Raw genomic sequence first — 20614 nt, 5'->3', positions numbered from 1 at the left:
TGTTTGAAATTAAGATCATGGAGCAAATTTCTCTAAAACCTGTTCAGACACAACCTGGTAAGGCTAAAATGTAACCTGGGTTTAAATATAAAAGTTTAGTAGCCATCTATGTAACACCTGGACATTGTTTGAGAATTGCAAATAGTGTCTTTGGTTTAACATCTGATTTGTTCGCGCAGCGGCTCTGAGCAGACAGCCACTCAGCATCCGTCTCGTTGTTTGTAAAATAACCTACTGTTTCCATCAGCTAGGGCAGTGTGGTGGTGAGGCCCTGCAGCCTCAGAAAAAAAAGTGACGGGGTTTAAATTTGCAGAGGTGTTGAGGAGAAAGAGTGCACTTTCACTTTTCAAGCAGAGGTAAAGAAGACGTGACCTTGTTTTCCTATAGGCATCTTTTGAATGATCTGAGAAGACGGCGTTTCACCTGATGGGTTTTTTTTTTTTAAACAAACCATTACATTGTTTACACCTCTCGCAAAGATCTCTTCAAAGTCTTTTCACACCATACCAAGCCGGTGAAGATCTGCTTTACAGTGATGAGGTGATAAAATAGCACCCTGCACCGTACATGCAGCTTCAAGGGTTATGTGAGGATGAATCAGCATGTATTCATTGTGTGCACACTCTATGTATGAGGTGGTATGGTTTGATATTTGTTGAAGGTCATGATAATATTCTCATGCTGCTACTTCTACAGGACTGTGTGCTTTTGTGTGTTCACAGTTATGTTTTTGCAGTAGGAAACCATATATGGCATAAAGGATTTCAGTTCTGCTTGTTCGAAGAGTAGTATCGCACAAAACCTCTCTGTCGTGTTGTAATGGTCTCTCTTTGCTTGTGGCTCCACATGGGTCTCATTAGGGAGGGTAGAAGACAGAAAAGGGGAGGGTTTGGAGAGGAGAGGAGGTGGCACAGCGGTGTTGGTTTCTCCCGACCAAACAGAAGAAAGCAGTGTTTGTGTTTTCTCCCAGACTGAGTGCTGTTTGTGTGTGGGTATGTGTGTGTATTTTTCCTGAGGAAGAGCAACCACTGGTTCCACAAACATGAATGAGGGATCCACTCCAGCTGGGAAACAACGGCTGCTTTAACGGCACCCGCACACTGTAGCTGTAGCATGTGCGTGTTCAACATGATCAGCAAGTCAGCCTGTTGTGCTGAATCTGAGCTCATCCTCTCTAATTATCTGCTTAGACTGGAAAAGTACCGGCTATGTTAGTCTTGCTTTTTACCCTTACAGTTGATTTTTTTCCCCCCATCATTATGTTTGGCTAGTGTTCCTATTTTCCTGTTATGTGTGGTTCATTTACTACCAATTTGAGTGAAATTCTGTGAAATGTTTCACCAGTGCTGACTGCCACTGCTGTCACGGTGTACTGTTCTCCATTCTCGAGCCTATTTTTGATTGATTTGTCCTCATCATTGAATTCAGTTCAATGACAAGCAAAGATGCTATACTCAAGTGCAATTAGGAAAATCTGAGTGTGTTACTTGAATACTGTGAGGCCCTGAAGAAGATTCAGAAATGTCAAGTCATGTTAAGTTATTTATAAAGAAACTTCACAATGTTTGATTTATAGATTTATGTTTGCATTTAAATAAAGGCACAAACATACAATACTGTGCAAAAGCCTCAAGACAGCCATCATTTCTTTATGTGTTGCTTCCAAAGAGCCAGAGTTTTCTTCTAAACAAATTTCCCACGTGTGGGACTAATAAAGGTTATCTTATCTTATCTTATCTTATCTTATCTTAACTCTTCTAATGTGGGCTTACACTGTGCGATTTGTGGCTCATTTTGAGCCGATTTTTCAGTTTCAGAGTTTCGCCTTCATCCTGTGTCGTGCATCGTGTAGTATATGTGGGATAACGAGAAGCGATTAACACCTCACGTCCAGCTCCCGTTCATCAATCGCTTGGTTGTAAGAAAATCAAACCTGTTTGTGTCAACGCAGGGTGTCAACGCAGCCTCTCACACTGTGCACACGCAAACACATAAATGTCGGTGAAAAAGACGGAGCAGCACGGCAGTTCAGCGTGTGATCTGGACACAAGCAATGGAGGCACAACTTGTAGAACTTTGGAAAGCTCATCCGAGCCTTTTCGATGTGGCCTCACAAAATTATCACGACCACAACAACCGTGAAAATAATTGGATGGACAATCCTGCTCAATCACAGCTGCCTGATCAACGTTTTTCATTAGCAATTTAGCAAAGTTGATGGTGGTGGTGTGAGTCTGTGTGAGTGAAAGACAGGGATGGAGAGCGAGCGACAGATTTTCTGTTATAACCTTCATGTTATGGACGCACAGTGTGAGCATTCAGGTGCATCGTGACCTACGAACTTCTAACCCCTGCGAGTCAATCGTGCAGTTTGAGCAGATGCTCGATAACGTGACTGAAAAACTGTATGCTCAGCTTAAAGTGGTGTTTCTTTGGACATTGGCTGCCTCTTAGCGCATTTTCAGTACTTATACCAGGCCATTTTCAGAGCGATCTTTGTTTTGTTTATTAAGACACTTAACACTGATCTATGAATCATTCATGCATAAGCAATTCATGCCAAAGATAAGAGACTGACTGGTTTTTCACCAAAAAGGTGATTCTCAAAGAAATATTAGCAAGAAATGTGGTATGTCTCACAAGCTGTGTCCTTAAAAGCATGTCCTTAAAAGAAACTTAGGAAAGTGGACAAGTGATGACTAAGACCTATCTGCAGCAGATGAACAGTATTTCAAAAGTCATGTCCTTAAGAAACAGAAAAAAATCTTGTAAAGCCAGAGCTAGCACACAGGACTTAATAATACATCCAGCCCTTCAAATGATTCATCTACTGTTCACTGAAAACCCATCAGAAAATGTCTCAGTTGAAGGGTTTCTATCAAGAAGGCTTTCTCAAGGAAGGAAAATAAGGACAAAAGGCTGAGGTATGCCAGATTACACAAGAATTGGGCTGACAATCAGTGGCAACAGGTCCGATGGAGGGATGAATCCAAATTAAATTGTCATCGGTATGTACAGTGGAGGTCAGGGAAAAGGTAAAACACCCATCTCGGAAAAAAAAGTGGAAGCTCTGGTATGGTTTGGTGCCGAACACAGAGAGAACCAGCAGCCTCTCCAGAGCCAGGACATCAACATTAATGAAGCAGTGTGGGATCGACAGAGAACAGAACAAAAAGCAGCCAACAGCCAAAGAGCTTTGAATGTCCTTAACCTCCGAACTCTTCCACAGCATGCATTTTTAATTTCTCTTTGATGTTTGGGCATATTGGGGCCTGATGAATGCAAAAACAAAGAATTACCAGATTTATTTATTTTTTTACCTTATTTTTGTTTTTAAGAAAAATAAGAACCACATATGAGGATATTCGTTTAAAATTCTGATAGAACAGTAGCAGTATAATGTCCTCGTAAGTGGGTATCAGGCCTTTGTAGAGCAAAATTGAGTATTTTGGTCTATCCACCATCCATCCAGCCATTAGCTTCCGCTTATCCTTTTTGAAGTTGAAGTGCAAAGGTGGTCATACTAAATATTGTCTTTCAAGTTTATTAGAATTGTACAAAATCTGTTTTTTTTCTTAAATCCTGTATTTTTATTAATATTAGCATGTTGCAATAAATATTGCTACACCTATTAAAGAAATGGGAGCTAGCAGGAGGCTTTTGCACAGTACAAATTGATAAATAAAAGATGAAAACATGATGACTCAAACCAGGAAGTGCCTAACAAAAACTATGTTAAAACATAGATGAGAATGTGAAAGAGTCTGAAACTTAAGATGTTCCAACGTCTCTTCCCCCACTCAGGCCAGCGACGGGAAAGCAGCGAGCGTTGCAGTTGAAAGCATGAAGACTGAGCCTGACAGCAAAAGCAAAGGTGAGAAGTTGCATCTTAACTGTCGTGTAGGCGAATCTAGCAAAAACACTGTGCTAATGACAAATCGACGCACATGTCACTTTCAGCTCATCACATTCTGGTGTTTGGTCAGGAATCCTTATTCGTCATATTTTAACAAAGGGAAACCCCTTTAACAACGATTTCAACCATGAAGAAGAACAGAAGCCTGCTAAAGGAGCAGAGTTGCATGTAACATGTTCCAAAGTAGCACATTACAGTAAATCACATGACTCAGAAATGTAGTGGATTACTGTACATGTGTACTCACCTTCATGTTACAGTTGTTACATGTGTAACTTGTCCCTAAGTTACCAGATAGAAAAAAAATCCCCAAATTTGCCCTTTTTCTGCACTCTCGAAATGCAATCATCTGGCCTTATTTCATGTGGCAGGAAGTGAAAAATTGTGGTTTAGTGGTTTACAGGTTTTGAAGATCTTATTTAAAAGAAGAATATTTGCTTAAACACTAACTGCATGCAGGCTAGAAGCAGCAAGCATCACAAAAGACTAAAACAAAGCATACCAAACAGAAGGTTTCCCAACCAAGCAGCCAAATTTTTAACAGGTAACAAAATGACAAGCAGTCCAAAATGTGCCTTACTTAGGCAACATGACATGTAATTTAATCACAAGACCTAAGACAAGGGTTCGAGGTCTGTCTGCGACCGCCTTTTTATATTTACCTTCATATTTGATCCCTTTTCTCTTGCCGTTTGAGTAAGTTTAGATAAATTAGACGGTCAGGACTCAGTACTAAAACCTGTTGGTTACTTTAAAGAGAAAAATCATAGTGCGGGTTTAAGGAAACCGTTCCACAATGGTAAACTGTCTCTCAGCTTTCTCAGCATTCCCCTGGTTCCTGCACATTAAACAATGATGCTGAGAACGGCTCGTAAAATCTCAAATACATGTGCAAACCAAACAGGATCCCTCCATGTGTTCCATTCGGTCAACTAAAACTGTTTGCTATCATTTCCTACACTTTTTGCAGGTTTCCTTTCATTCTAATAAAGCGTTGTTTCTTATTATCATAGTGTCTAATGTTGTTACACTGTTTTGAAAGTGCTTCCTCGTTTGGGCTTTTGTCCAAGCATGTCCGTTTATACAAGAGAACAAACTATTTTTTTCAGAGTGAATGCATCTGTCCATTATTAGATCACTGATAGGGATTATTATTGTTTATTGTAAAACCTATGGATAAAAGACTTTAAAAGATCATTAAAAAAAAAAGACAAAACAAATAAAGGGATTATTTGGAACTTTTTTATATTTCCAATTATAAATTACATATTTTGCTCGATGTAAACTGTGTTGATGACGTTCTTGCATAATGAAAACACATTCTTCTATTTATGTAGGTCAAATCCAGTTTGCCTTCTTTGTCTAAACCCACTTGTTTCTGACTTTTTCGGTGGTTTTGTTCTATTAAACTGACTTGACTCTTTTTGACTGGCTGTCAGGGCGGGAGCAGTGTAAAGTCCTCTTTCCATACGAAGCACAAAATGAAGATGAGCTGACGATCAAAGACGGGGACATCATAAATATCATCACTAAGGTGAGCGAAGCATTGTGCGATTTCGTATTCGCATCTGCATTCACTTCCAGGCATCTGCAAATTCAAATAAATACTTAAAAATGATTTTGTCCAGGATTGTGCCGATGCAGGCTGGTGGATGGGGGAGATCGGGGGAAGGCAAGGTGTCTTCCCAGACAACTTTGTCAAGCTGCTAGAAGTTGAGAAAGAGGTGATTTTGTCATGACTCGCAAAACTTTCCAGGTTATAGTGATGTTTGAAATCTGCAGATGTGGTTTTGTGATGCTTCTGCATCTGTATGCGTTTCCAGAGACCAAAGAAACCGCCTCCTCCAAGTGCACCGTCGGCAAAACACACCACAGGTAACAGCTCTCATCTTCCTGCTTGTTTTTGTGGTCTGAGACTATAAAAAAATAATAAAGGGGGGAAAATAGTAAAAATAAAGAAAGACAAAAAAACCTTTGAACTCTGACTGCAGAGAAAAAGTCAGAGGTCAGGAAGGCTCCTCCTGAGCGGCCTGAACATCTTCCCCAGAGAGACCAGGATCGAGGTAAAATCTGACCTGCTTTGACTAGTGCTCGGCTGCACTATCTCACTTATTTGCTCGGCTAATTACTAACATCCTTCATACTAATAATAATCATATAACACCCTGCTGGGCTTCTTTACATAAAAAAGACAGATTCTTTTCTAGGTCAAGTTTCTGCAGATATCACTTACGGGAATTGCCCCGCTATTTTTTTGAGCAAAATAGCAGAGCTTTGATTGAAGAGGTGCATCAGTATCAGTCTGTGTGCAACAGGAAACTATGGGTTTTTATGTGGTTTTAAGCATAAGAAAGACTGGCATTGACTGTGCTGCTGGTGTGAGACGAATGTCTCCAGATGTCTGCACAGTGGCCGCGATGTCATTGTATCAGAGCAGCACGAAATGATGTCTTTCTTTTATATATATGCGATATACTGAGATTGCAGTGGGGTTAAAAACATACAATCAGAGATAAAAAGTGTCATCAGCCTTATGTGTTACTTTGTACCACTGTCAAACTGATTTCCATAACTCTGTCATACATTTAAATAAAGTAGCAAAGTTTCTATGATTGGAGTTTGCCTTTGCTAAAAAAAAAACCCCAAACAATTAAGTACGTAAGTTCTATGATTTTGTGGCTGACAGTTTTTAAGGTGTTGCTTGTTGTTACATCAGTCAAAAGCAATCGTGCTGGTACACTTTTCCGTGTGGCTTCTTTGCACAGCAGTACATGCTGAGTAGGAGGGTGCTACTGCAGCTAAGTGCTTTTAAGAAGTCTCCAAAAGCATGAAAGGTTTTACCATGCACAGCTAAAAGTCAGTTTTTGAGACAGTTTTTGCTTTGTTGTCGTTATTTAAAAGATTAAATCCTTTTATCGGATTAGTAATAGACACACTATTATTAAGACTGATGCAACTGTTGTTTCTGGGCTTTTTTTTAATAGTTACAGACTCTCAGCTTGCCTCCATACACTTGCATTGAGTGCAATTTACACTTCAAATGCAGCTACAGGTTAAGTTCTTTACTTCCACCTGCAGCAACAAACATGAACTGTCCCGCTGAAGCATTCAACAGTTTCTTCCACAACATTTAGAGTCCAAATCTGGTTTATAGACCAGTAGATGAAGTTTGTATTATGTGGAACATGAAATAGTTAGAACTGGTGACTGTTTATTTAAGTCAGTTTTAAAGAATTGGGAAAAGGATGAAAGTTGTACCTGTTTACTTTTACAATCTTTTACTGCATACGCTCTGGATATTGTATTTAGTCCTTTGTCCTTTGTAGACCTGGCATTAACTGCAGGTCACTCTAAAAAATGAGATTTTTAATCTAGACTCATAATAAGGATAGTAAGTATCCTGATTGGTTGTAGGTGTGGCCACCTTTGTAAGGGGAGTAGGGGGAAATAAATACATTCTTGATAAAAAAAAAAGATCCAGAAGCAGGCTGGAGGATAAAGTGACTCTGCTGTAAGGAAAAATGGATGTAGAAAAGAAATGGCAGCAACTTAATACTTCTCTTAATCATACTACCAACATGAGCACTCAGAGAACACAAATCCCCCCAAAGGGCAAGAGCTAAACTTTGGTGTTTTGTGATGATCTTATTACACTGTGCTCGCGTCAGCTTGTTATTAAATAAATAAAAAGTGTGATGTACAGCTCTTTTCACATCTATTTTTATGCTGTATTACTCAAAAGGATTTCTTGAATTGTTTTTTTTTCATGGTCAGCTATGACCTTGGGTCAAGGTCAGATGCATAGCCAATCCAGGTGTTTCACTGTACACACTGGTCTTGGATGAAATCACGCCAGTTATTTTATGCAACAGTGATGGAGGATTTTCTTGAATTGTAACATAATAAATGGTTCTTGTTTGGCTCATTTTTAGTAGAAGCTTAAATACTTGACAAATACCGCTGCCACCACCTCGATGCCTGATCTTTTTTAATCCTTTCTGTCCTCTGTTGCCCTGTCTGTGTGTTTCCTTTTATTTCCTGCGGCCCTCATCATCCTTTAACCTTTACAGCTGAATTATTCCTCTTCAAAGGTCAAAATTTGTTCATTTTTGCTGAGGCAGCCATGTTTACCTTCCCCTTGTCTAATGATGCACGTGTTTGAGTCATGCTTGTCCCTCTGCATGCATATCCAGCTCTGATCTGCTTGTGTGTTCTCATTATGTTGTATGATTTTTGTGTGTATGTTTGTTTTGTGCGTAGGTGAAGAGGTGAAACTCGGAGACCTCTCTAAGCCCACCCTCCCATCTCTCCTTCCCAAAAAACCCCTCCTTCCAAAGTCAAGCGCCTCCTCTTCCTCCCAACCCCCGCGGCGTCCCGAGAGACCGCCCACACTAGCGTCAGTACACACACAAACACACTCAGATACAGAAAACGCCCTGATTTGTACATGCCTGAGCATAATGAGCCTAATATTTACGTATGGTTTACTTGCTCAGGTGTGATAGCCCCAAATCTGAGGGCGGGGCTTCGACACCAGATTCTGCCCCTGACAGGTCACGTGACACCGGTGAGTTAGACTGACAGAAGCATCGAGCAGTGATGCAGTGTCAGAGCGGGCTCAGAATTTTTGCTCTGCCGGAGTCTCTAATATGTTTCTGCATTTCTGGTGTGTGTCTGCACAGATATGGATCTGGACGCAATTGTCTCTTCTACAGAGAAGCTGAGTCATCCAACGGCATCGCGACCACGAGTCACGGACCGCCGACCCCGCTCACAGATCATCACACCAGTGAGTCAGTCTGTAGTCGGCCTTTCAGAAATGACTTTATATGAAGAAAGAAAGACAACATATTTCTACAGACCTCAAACCAAAATACAGTCGCCCCCTGCTGGCTGACTGTAGATTAAGCTTTGAACGCTAACCACTCTTTTCTGTTATTACCAATACTTTAGTGTCAATCAGCCTAAAAAAAAATAAATGAAATAAATAAAAATGACAATTATAAAAACCTTTATGTTTGCAGTATGGTCATGTTTTACCAAAAAGTCGAGGCTTACACTGATGTCTTAGAAATTCTGACATCGCTCTATGTAGCATAAGATGGTGCTACTCTTTATTCAAGTTTTTATTTTATTTCTTTTCTTTCCAACCAAGTGTGGTTTCTTTTTGGAAGGTTTTCAGTCAGAAACATCAGCCATTGTTCTGCATCACAGGGGATTTATACTTGCTGTTAAATCCACACTGTAGGTACCTTGTAACCATAAAACCCCCCTGAATAAGTCTAAATCAGCACTTAGTAGCTTAAACATTGCTACAGTGCTACATTGACTCACTGCACCATCTTTTGGTATAAATTTGTATTACACATAAATATGGCCTAGCCCTGTTTTAACTTCTGTTGATACGCCTTCAACATAACACACAAACTCAGGAAGTTTTAGCAGATGTTTCTTCACATTCTTCTGATAGCTTTAGGCACTGAAATTAAATTCTTTTTCTTTTCCCACCCTCACAGCTTTTAGTAATAAATGTAATTCAGGGAACTCAATGAAACATAGCTTTGTTTTCATGCAGTCACAAATGTTTTAATCAAATTATTTGCATTTTTATCACTTCTGTTTGCAGCATTTCATCAAGACTTTGTTACTTCAATTTCACCCAAATCAAGGCTTTTGATAGCCAACACCCCTCACCACAGATTTGTTTGTGACCTTTAAAGATGCTGTCAGGCAAATAAGCTTAACTTCAGAATAGACCTAGATGTGTCACGACTGAGCAGCCGGTGCGTTTCAGATGCGAACCCAAATTCAGACACAGGAGAACAGAGCTTTAATTCCAACATTTGGCTAATTGCAGGTGGCAAAACCTGAAACTAAGAAAACAAAGAAGACTGTGAACACTGTAACTGAAAGACTATGAAACTCAGTGAAAGAAAACTATGAAAAACCATGAATACTGAGTAACTATGAAACACAGTGAAAACAAAAACCTATGACACTCTATGACTGAGAGATAACAGACGATGCAACGCTGAGCACAGGAAGACTGAGGACTTAAATACACACGAGGTGATCAGGGGACGCGAGGACACATGAGGATACAGCTGACTAGAATTAAACATAATTACAACACAGGGGAGAGAAAAACTAACCACATGAACACAGAACACGCACGATCTATTTCAGAATAAAACAGGAAACTAGACATGACAACACTAAGCCTACAGACCTAAAAACACATGATAAACTCAAGAATCCAAATATGGAAACCAAGGAAACAATAAATAATGGCTGCCTTTAACCTAAACTAAATAGGAATAACACATGATCACAAAGCTAACACGAGAAGAATACCAAAATAAACTCGGAGCGCTGGGTCAGAGGCCCAGGCTGTGACAAGATGTTTCTCCCCATTTCCATTCTTCTCGCTAAACTAGATTGTCCTTGCAAAATATAAATTTCTTGTGATGCTTTTTAAAAATTATTGTCTCAGTTTGTATACAAGGATTTTTTTTTTCTTTCTTCTTGTTGTGGATATTTTGCTATCAGAATATATCTGTAGTCTGAAAAAAGAAGACCAGTGAATGTATACATTTTTAAGCACATTTCTTTCTTTTGCAGTCTTCTCTGTCCTGCACTGACCTGGACTCACCGATAGTGGAGGTCAGGAAGGACAAGGAGCGAGTGAAGGACAATCATGATTCTGTCTCCACCAGATCTGTAGATGCTTCCCTGAGGAAAGGAGTACCCACCATCTCTGTACGGCCATGGCAGTTCCTTGTGCTTCTCATTTAATCCATCAGGGGGCATTACACTACAGAATTTCATGTTTTTTGACTTGTAAAACTGTGTTTTGGTAATTTTACTCAAGGCTTCTGGCAAATGTTAGTGTTGGCAGATAAAAAAAAGATAATGCTTTATTTAATTACATGAAGTACATTAAGTCACTTTTAAGGTTAAATATCACAAAAAAGGTCAAGTTTGACTCTTTCTTTTTAAGTTGAACATCATCAAGTTAGTGAAACAATCTATCAATAAATTCCAGGCCCATCCAGCTTGCAGCTTTGATCATACAGACACACACATACTTTTATTCTGTAAAGTGCTTAAAATCAAGACAGAAATTTCTTTCTTGAACCTAAAATCCTGCACAGTCTCTTATTTTTTTTTCATTTTCTGTATATTTTAATCACGAAGGACGTTGTGTACGAGGTTAGATCTTGTATATGAGAGGAAGAAAATATTATAAATGCTAAATTCTTCAATTCTTCTTGTTGATCTGTGTTTGGGATAGGCTCCTGACAGTAAAGTACCACTGCCCGCCAAGCCCTCTATCCTGAACCCGCCAAACTCCAGCCATCGATCCGCCTCTCCGTCTTCCTCCTCGGGTCTGAGTCCCTCACCCGAGCTCCGGCACTCACCACAAACACCCCTATCTCTGGAGGAACTCAGGAACCAGCTGAGAGACCTGAGGGCCTCCATAGACCTGCTGAAGAGCCAACATAGGTGAGTGTGTGCCTTTTAAGCAGCAGGTTGTTTCTTGTATATATACAATCATGATTTGTTTGTGACGGTTTGTTTCAGGCAGGAGATGAAGCAGCTGGCCACTGCACTAGATGAGGAGAGGACGATTCGTATTAATTTACAGGTGAGTGAAAGGTGGTGAAGAAATGAGAGGAAATGAGATGGCTAAGAAACAATATTGATTATATTAAAACAGGCCCACAAATTAACAGCAACTAGTAAATATGTTATTAATGTAAAAAAAAATATGATGAATTCATCTAAAACTTTATTTTTTATGTGTTTTGGAAAATTAAATGTGTTTCCTTCACATATGCTTTACTTGGGCAGGCTGCCAAGGTACAGTGGGGCAAAACAGTATTTAGTCAGTGCATGTTCCCCCACTTAAAATGATGACAGAGGTCAGTAATTTGCACCAGAGGTACACTTCAACTGTGAGAGACAGAATGTGAAAAAAAAATCCATGAATTCACATGGTAGGATTTGTAAAGAATTTATTCGTAAATTAGGGTGGAAAATAAGTATTTGGTCACCTCAAACAAGGAAAATCTCTGGCTCTCACAGACCTGTAACGTCTTCTGTAAGAAGCTTTTCTGTCCCCCACTCGTTACCTGTATGAATGGCACCTGTTTGAACTCATCATCTGTATAAAAGACACCTGTCCACAGCCTCAAACAGTCAGACTCCAAACTCCGCCATGGCCAAGACCAAAGAGCTTTCGAAGGACACCAGGAAAAGTATTGTAGACCTGCACCAGACTGGGAAGAGTGAATCTACAATAGGCAAGCAGCTTGGTGTGAAAAAATCAACTGTGGGAGCAATCATCAGAAAATGGAAGACATACAAGACCACTGATAATCTCCCTCGATCTGGGGCTCCACGCAAGATCTCATCCCGTGGGGTCAAAATGATCATGAGAACGGTGAGCAAAGATCCCAGAACCACACGGGGGGACCTGGTGAATGACCTGCAGAGAGCTGGGACCAAAGTAACAAAGGTCACCATCAGTAACACACGACAACGGCAGGGAATCAAATCCCGCAGTGCCAGACGTGTTCCGCTGCTGAAGCCAGTGCATGTCCAGGCCCGTCTGAAGTTTGCCAGAGAGCACATGGATGATACAGCAGAGGATTGGGAGAATGTCATGTGGTCAGATGAAACCAAAGTAGAACTTTTTGGTATAAACTCAACTCGTCGTGTTTGGAGGAAGAAGAATACTGAGTTGCATCCCAAGAACACCATACCTACTGTGAAGCATGGGGGTGGAAACATCATGCTATGGGGCTGTTTTTCTGCCAAGGGGACAGGACGACTGATCCGTGTTAAGGACAGAATGAATGGGGCCATGTATGGTGAGATTTTGAGCCAAAACCTCCTTCCATCAGTGAGAACTTTGAAGATGAAACGAGGCTGGGTCTTCCAACATGACAATGATCCAAAACACACCGCCCAGGCAACAAAGGAGTGGCTCCGTAAGAAGCATTTGAAAGTCCTGGAGTGGCCTAGCCAGTCTCCAGACCTCAACCCCATAGAAAATCTGTGGCGGGAGTTGAAAGTCCGTGTTGCTCGGCGACAGCCCCAAAACATCACTGCTCTTGAGAAGATCTGCATGGAGGAATGGGCCAAAATACCAGCTACTGTGTGTGCAAACCTGGTAAAGACCTATAGTAAACGTTTGACCTCTGTTATTGCCAACAAAGGTTATGTTACAAAGTATTGAGTTGTATTTTTGTTATTGACCAAATACTTATTTTCCACCCTGATTTACGAATAAATTCTTTACAAATCCTACCATGTGGATTCATGGATTTTTTTTTTCACATTCTGTCTCTCACAGTTGAAGTGTACCTCTGGTGCAAATTACTGACCTCTGTCATCATTTTAGGTGGGGGAACTTGCACAATCGGTGGCTGACTAAATACTTTTTTGCCCCACTGTATATTAACAGTCACACAAGTATATTTATTACCTATCCCCCCATTTTTGATGCTTATCTGGGTCTGTGTATTGGGGGAGGAGATGCCCAGACTTCCCTTTTCCCAACCACCTCCTCCAGCTCTTCTGGGGAAATGCCAAGACATTTCCAAGAATAAGCTGAGAGATATAATCTCTGCAGCATTTTCCACCCTCCCAGTAAGACATGTCCAAAACACCTCCCTAGAAAGAGCTGGATGCATCAGGATCAGATGCCTGAACCACCTTAACTGGCTCCCTTCAATATGGATTCTACTCAGAGTCCTGCTCGAATGACGAGCTCTAGTAATATTTCTCTATTAGTTTTTCATCCGTTGAAGAGCACAGCCTCTTTGCTCATGCTTTGTATTCTGGGATGGAGCCTAGAACTATAGACATGCTGTGAAATGAACATAAATTTTCCATGTTTTCCAATAGTTCAAAACATAGCCCCTTCTTCCTGTATTTACTTCCTGTATTGATACCTTGGTTTGCTTGGACTTCACAGCTATAAGTTTACAAACTCATCAAATGGCCTGTACTTGTATTTGTGTTGTTTGTATTTACCATCAACAGATGAGTTCATCTAGTGTGTATGATGCATGCCACAAATACAATCTGTATCGATGGGCAACACACTATGTAAACTCAAAATAGGAGTACAGGAAGTGTCAAGAATCTCTAATCAGAGATAGAGTATTGGCAGTACCTGTGTGTATAGTTATGTAGTTAACCATCTGTTTTGACATACCAGCATTAATTTTTACTTAACTATAACATTTACACTTTTCACAACCACATTTCTGATACAAATTTTTATATTCATATCTTTGGTTGTAAATATAACTCTTTTTAATTGCTATGAAACTAGCTGAGCTCACGGTTGTGTTTGCTTCACAGATGGAGGTAGAACACATTAAGAAGAGCCTTTCAAAATGAAGACTAAAGCATCCTTATTGTCGCATTCTTATCACCACATTGGAGGCCATCCTTTGAAGACATTCTCACTGCTGGTCTGAGACTCTTCAGCCAAAAGAAGTTTGTGCCAAATGATCATCACAATCAGCAACTGTTCAGCACCATGGAGTCAGCCACCTTCTCTCCCCGACGCCGCCTTATCCTGTGTTTACTTCTTTATTTTTCTTCTAAAGAGGCTTCTCTGTTCAGTTTACTGCTATTTTGTTGGAGCTTGCTGTACCACCGGTACTGACTGACTGCGCTGCAGTCTGTCGTTGCGTGTTGCCACGGTTACAGAACAATGACACAGAGCCGGGGCTGCCGTGGCAACCTCACTGGTACTTCATGTTTCTGTGTGAAAGAAACTTTGACCTCTGTAGCCCGGTCGGTTCAGACGACCCCTGTGCTGTTCTGCGTCCACTCTGCGGCCTTCGCCTCTTATCTGTGTGTGTGTGTATGTTTGTGCACTTGTTTTCCTTCCATGTGAGGACTGTAGGCGTACATACTGAAAATGGGGACACTTTTGCAAATGTAAATTAGCCGCATTTGCCCTGCATTAACTTTCCTGAGATGCACTTACCAGGTTTTCAGTGGGTAAACAAAGAGATTCAGGGAGTCAGTTGGGGTCACAAAAAGAAAAGTGAGCTATTTCTGTGAGAAGTGATGTCACTAGTTCAAGACAGCCCTTGACTGGAAACAGATAAATTATCTAATGACTTGCAAAGTTTTTTTTCATTTATTAAAATTATTACGTGCCAGCGATACAATTTCCCAGGACAACATTCAGGTGTGGCAAACCACCTTGAGCATCAGGTGAAATAGGGCATTTTGCAGCTACCAGTTTTTAAAATGGGCCACACTCGTTTTTCTTAATTTCTTCATTCACATCTTTAAAGCATCACCAGTTGCAGAGCAAATCCCAAATCAGGGGTGCCAACAGTGATGTCCCTACAGCTAGTTCTCTACCAAGTTTCAACTGGGCTGGGTAACCATGAGACTTTAGTTCCCTTGAACGTTAGTAGTGTTTTTGGTGGAAATGCAGCTATTGTTGCATTTACAGGATCTTTACTTCTGTAAGGATCATATAAAGAAGATATATATCTACTTGTACATCTTTGCATGATTTACTTAAACTGTTTTTAGTCTTGTTCTAGTCATGGCCTCTTTTCCAGTGAGCCCATTCTGCTATGACTGGTCAGCCTCCAGAAGCTGCTAGGGAGCCTGAGACCGTTTTCCTTTTTCTTTGTTTGTTTGGTTTCTCTAAAACGGTTGGTAGCATTGTAAATGGTGAATAAAACACACCATCATAACAATATCTAAATAACAGTAAACCACACGTGTGCCCTTAAAGGTTATCATTTGAATTAAGAAATAAATTACGACAAAAATTAATGCTCAGGTCATCTATGGTAGACTTCAGGTGGGTAAATCTGATGCCTCTGCCATTCTCAGCAGCATTCTCCTTTAACCACAGATGTGACGTCTGTGTTTTCAATCTGCAGTTGAACCTGGAAGCACATCAGGATACTGAAAAGCTTAATCAAAGTAGCTGGCACGATAAGTGCTGATACTGTAGGTGCTATTTACAGGAGTTTCTTGATTTTTTGGGGGAAACATATAAGCAGATGTCAGCACCAGGTTAGCTTAACTAAGCATAAACACTAGAATTTAGAGGTTATGGAAGCACAGTAAAATTACAAACACTGAAAACTTCCAGAAATTACATCTGTTTTAGCACATACATAAACAACGTATGCCTAATTAGCTGTTAATATGCCTTATTTGCTATGCACCATTTATTTTATCCACAACTATCTATAATTTCCATGCCATCAAACATCATTTCGAAATCAATGCCATATGTGTTTTCACAAAATCATGAAATAGTTTTTACACAACTATTATAAATACTGTCATCCTTCCTGTGGACAGCTGTTCACACACTTTTGGTGCCAGACTGAAGAATATTGGAAAAGATGATGGCATAGTGTAGCAAATTTTCTGATGTCCTCTTTACAGTGTGTGAATGTGTGTGTGAATAGGTGGATGACTGGATATGTAAAGCGCTATGGTGTCCTTAGGGACTAGTAAAGCGCTATATAAATACAGGCCATTTACCATTTACATCTCTAGCTTGTTGAAAAACTGAAATGGGCTGACTTTGCTTATGATCAAAAACTAGCAAGTAAGCAACTTTTTCAAACTGTGTTTTTGTTACGAATCAGTCCCACTATATGATAAATTATCATCCTGAAGAGTTGCGGCATTTGTTATCTTTGGAAAGAGGCCAGCTTACCCCTTCATTTCCAGTTTTTATGTTAATAGGCTAACTATCTTCTGCCTCCAGCTTTATTTTTACTGTACAGGCATGACAGCGGAATGAATCTTTCCATCTTGCACTCATTCAAAATGCAACAAAAGCACATTAACCCCAGATGGAAAATTATTCCTGCAGTGTTTGGCTGCAAATTGCATTTTTATCTGAAGAGAAAAAACACACTGATGGTTGAGCATGCATCAAGACACATAGAGACACATCTGTGTGACATTTATCAAGTTAAACTCAATGCCTTCTCTACGTAGACCTTACTATTTAATCTTTTTTTTTCTTGTTCAGTTTCACTCACATCTCCAGAAAGCTGACAAAACTGTTGCGCCGTTGGCATCTCACTCCTAAAAACCAAACTGAGAGCCACTTGCTTCTCGTGTTTGTGGTGCTCTTTTGGCAGCAGGTTAAGAGTAACTTTAAAGACAGAGTTTGAGGAATGTAGACAATGAAAGGTCCTCACATGTGTGTGCATGTGTATGTATGTGTGATATAGCATGTACGGCTGTTTGCCTCCTTTCCTTTTATGTGCACAGAATCTATGGCAACCCGTCACTGTGGCCTTCATGTTTTTGATTCCAAATCTTTATTTCTTTTTTCTTTCTTTCTGTCTTTCGTATGACAAAGAGAAAACTGCTACAACTGAGGCTACAAGTTGTTTTCTTGACTTGGTCCTTTCTCTCCAGGATAGTGATAAATATATATACTTTTATATTTCAGTGTAATAAAGATGCTATTATGTACTGTGTGCGCACACTCTGTTTATACGTGACTGTCTGTAAAATGTGCATGCTTGTATAGTGTACATTCTGTTTCAAAGGCACATTTTGCCCATTGCACATTTACTGCTTATTCAAGTAGCTGGTGTTTCTGCACAAATGACTTTGATAGACAGCAGACATGCTCTCAGGTTGCCCAAGTTTAGACTGAACAAAAGGAGAAGTCATGGTGCAGTCTTAACGGTCACTGAAATTGCTGCAGGATTTCTGCAGCTGCATGTCAAAAAATATTTGACTATTGCAGAATGTAATGGTGTTTGGATGTTTAGGTTTTTACATTGAGCATCCTTTTTATTGCACAATTTTAGAAAATATTAAAGTCTCCTCTAATAAATGTGATAAAATGGCAGTAGAGCTCAAATGTAGAGCTAAGCATAAGGAAGTTTTTACCATTATAAAAATGCATCATAAGTGGAAAAAGAGGATGTTGTAATCAGATTTGAAAAAAAAGAGCAAAAATCTGTTCAGTGGAAAATGATATGCTGATTTTAGTCAGTAGTGTGGGAGGAAAAGTAAAAACAGTGGTTCCTCTTTTTTCACGGTTATGTTTAATTTTTAAGTTTAAAGTGATAAATCACAACAACAATCACCTCAGTGCACTTTAAACTGCAAGGTAAAGACATTTTACAGAATTAGGGAGACAACCTCAACAATCAGACAGTTCCCAATGAGCAGTCACTAGTGTGTTAGGCAGTGTTAGGAAGGAAAACCCAGCAGGACAAAATCTGACAACCTCAGAGAGGAGCAGTAATCTGCCATAACCAGTGGTGAGGTGAGCATAGAAAGACACACCCAAATCTTACAGCTTGAGCTTAATTCACCGTCTTAAGCTTAAATCAGGATGACCTGCATGCATAGCCTGCCAACCAGCAAAGCACAAAACTGCAGATGGCCCACTGAAGTCCCACTTTTAATCTAATTTAATTTTGTTTACAATATGATGGTGGAAATTTATCCGACAAGAGTACTCTTAAACAAGAATATGAACTGTGACAAGACTTGATGAAGTGGAACTATTTGTCAAAATTCAGTTTCAACATTTCCATATATCCATTTTCTCAACCAATTCTGAATAATAATAAGGGGTAGGGTACACCCTAGACAGGTTGGCAGTCTATTGCAGGTCCTTCAATTCTGGAGCTCTTTCTGTACTCCATCCACCTAACCATTTTCTTCCACTTATCCAGTTGAGGGTCGTGGGGAGCTTGAGCATATCCCATCTGCTACTTGGCAAGAGGTGGGGTACACCCTCGACAGTAATTAATCTATCACAAGTAGTGATAGACGGATGCCTATCCTAGCTCCTGTGGCAGCTTGGATAGGCAAGGGGAATAGGACAAGTGGAAGCAATCACAGGCAGTTTATCCCAGGTGGATGGAAAATACTGGCAAATGGAGCATTCTTTCATCATGGGCATACTGTAAAAAGACCAAAACAGAACTAAATACAAAATATGAATTAATGTCAGAGCTCCATAATTTGCTGACCCCATGTGGTGAATAAATCATCTATAACAGCTTTAAAAAGAGACTTAACAGAGATAGCATGTATGCTTTTAGTCCAACTTAATAGAAATGAATACATTTATTACTACACATCGATCATAAGTATAGTTCTTTCTTTTGTTTCACCATGCATGTATCTATAGTCCAAGCCTGCGCTGCTCTACACAGGAGGACTGCACTAGATTCATTTATTACTTGTTTTAAACTTCAGGTTGCTACAACAGTCAAGGAGATCAAATCTTAATATTTACTGATCTCAAAGAGAAAAACAAAAGAAAAAAAAGGCATTGATTGTAACTCAATACTTACACCAAACAGAAGACCACTGCACCCAAGGAATTAAAAAATTAAGATGTGGTGTTCTCCCTCTGACCTAAACAAACATCACTGCCTAACTAAACCTAGCAGAAATAAAATTGTGAAAATAAAACTACCAGACACATTTGAAACAAGAACAAAGAATCCTATTGACATGAACTACCAAGAGATGTCCTCCAGCTCATTAACTCAACCAGAGAAACTTGAAAGAAAAGAGATCTAATTATAAGTCAAACATCATAGAGGAGGCCAGCAGGGAGAGGACAGGAGACAGAACACCAGGACCGTTACTTCCCTCCTTAAGTAAGTAGGTCTGTTGATATTTAGATTATCAAAATGATTAATCTCTGTCTAAACTTTGTTAAATAACCCAAATGTTTGATCTTTGGGCTGAAGGAAGAACAACATTCGGTGTATAACAATGCTCAATCAACAATCTCTTTATTCCATACAATTCTCATTATTCCATACAACACTTCTGGGTGTCCGCCAGATCTCGAAGTATCTCACCGTTTCTCACATGCTTATAGCTTCAGCACCCCTCCAAAGTCATAAAACCTAAACATCCACGTTCTTTCTCTCTTGGTTAGCCTAAGTTATGACCTTGGCTTCCTGTGCAGTATGTTCTGTTTTTTCTAATCAGACAAATAAGGCCATGATTCTCTGAAAACACTATTTCTTATAAATCAGCAGTATAATGCATCATAAAACAATGTAATTCATTCACAATAAATCAGCAACCTCCTTCTAAGTCAGGAGTAAAATGCAACCTAAAACTACATAATGATTTCACAATCTTTAATTAGAGGTATACGTGGCATAAGATAATATAATAATCTCACAACTTATAAAACACAGTAACTCTAACATTACACTTAATGTTACGGCAATTAGGATCCTTAAAGAAACATTCATACCCGATAGCCAGTTGTTATCTAATGATGCTAATTTGGGAAGACGTGTATCTGTTGCATCTGTCCTCTCCGTCATGTGATGAATGGCCTCTGACAGCCTCTGCGGTTAAACATTAAGACGGCACTAGTCCCTAATGGAGACTAACCAGGAGGCCGTGCACATATAATTCTCACAAAGTGCACAAAGTCCTCTCTAATTGGCCACTACTTAAATCTTGGGCATATATTTGGAAATCAGACAAACTTCTTCTCTGGAGAGAAACTTAGAAGGAGCCAGAAGGATAACTAAAGCTGAAAAAACAGTCACATCACACGATATTCTATGCTGTTTGAAATCATAACTGAGAATAACATAGCTTATTTACGCGGTGGGCAGAGGAGGTGACCAAAAGGTCACGCTGTCATATATTTAGACTAACGGG

The 20614-nt window shown here is 39.8% G+C and overlaps 1 protein-coding gene across 2 annotated transcripts in view; it reads left to right on the top strand.

The window, feature by feature from the left end:
- Window positions 1–17432, top strand: part of sh3kbp1 (SH3-domain kinase binding protein 1) — a 45831-nt gene extending 28399 nt beyond the window's left edge. The window contains exons 8-19 of one of the 2 annotated variants that reach the window (XM_085286740.1): window positions 3805–3874; window positions 5356–5450; window positions 5545–5640; window positions 5740–5791; window positions 5908–5979; window positions 8177–8312; window positions 8413–8483; window positions 8599–8705; window positions 10538–10675; window positions 11211–11422; window positions 11501–11564; window positions 14294–17432. In XM_085286740.1, coding sequence (XP_085142866.1) covers window positions 3805–3874; window positions 5356–5450; window positions 5545–5640; window positions 5740–5791; window positions 5908–5979; window positions 8177–8312; window positions 8413–8483; window positions 8599–8705; window positions 10538–10675; window positions 11211–11422; window positions 11501–11564; window positions 14294–14332 — 1152 coding nt within the window. In that variant the 3' untranslated portion in view covers window positions 14333–17432. The remainder of the gene's footprint in view (window positions 1–3804; window positions 3875–5355; window positions 5451–5544; window positions 5641–5739; window positions 5792–5907; window positions 5980–8176; window positions 8313–8412; window positions 8484–8598; window positions 8706–10537; window positions 10676–11210; window positions 11423–11500; window positions 11565–14293) is intronic. The other variant, XM_085286741.1, reaches the window with a different exon arrangement.
- The last annotated feature ends 3182 nt before the right edge of the window (window positions 17433–20614 follow it).

Source organism: Mchenga conophoros, linkage group LG9, assembly GCF_057382185.1.
Source record: "Mchenga conophoros isolate Kocher_MC1m ecotype Shallow Benthic linkage group LG9, M_conophoros_male_GT1.1, whole genome shotgun sequence".
Classification (NCBI taxonomy): Eukaryota; Metazoa; Chordata; class Actinopteri; order Cichliformes; family Cichlidae; genus Mchenga; species Mchenga conophoros.
Note: the sequence above shows the minus strand (reverse complement) of the source record. Positions and strands in the feature narration are given on the sequence as shown.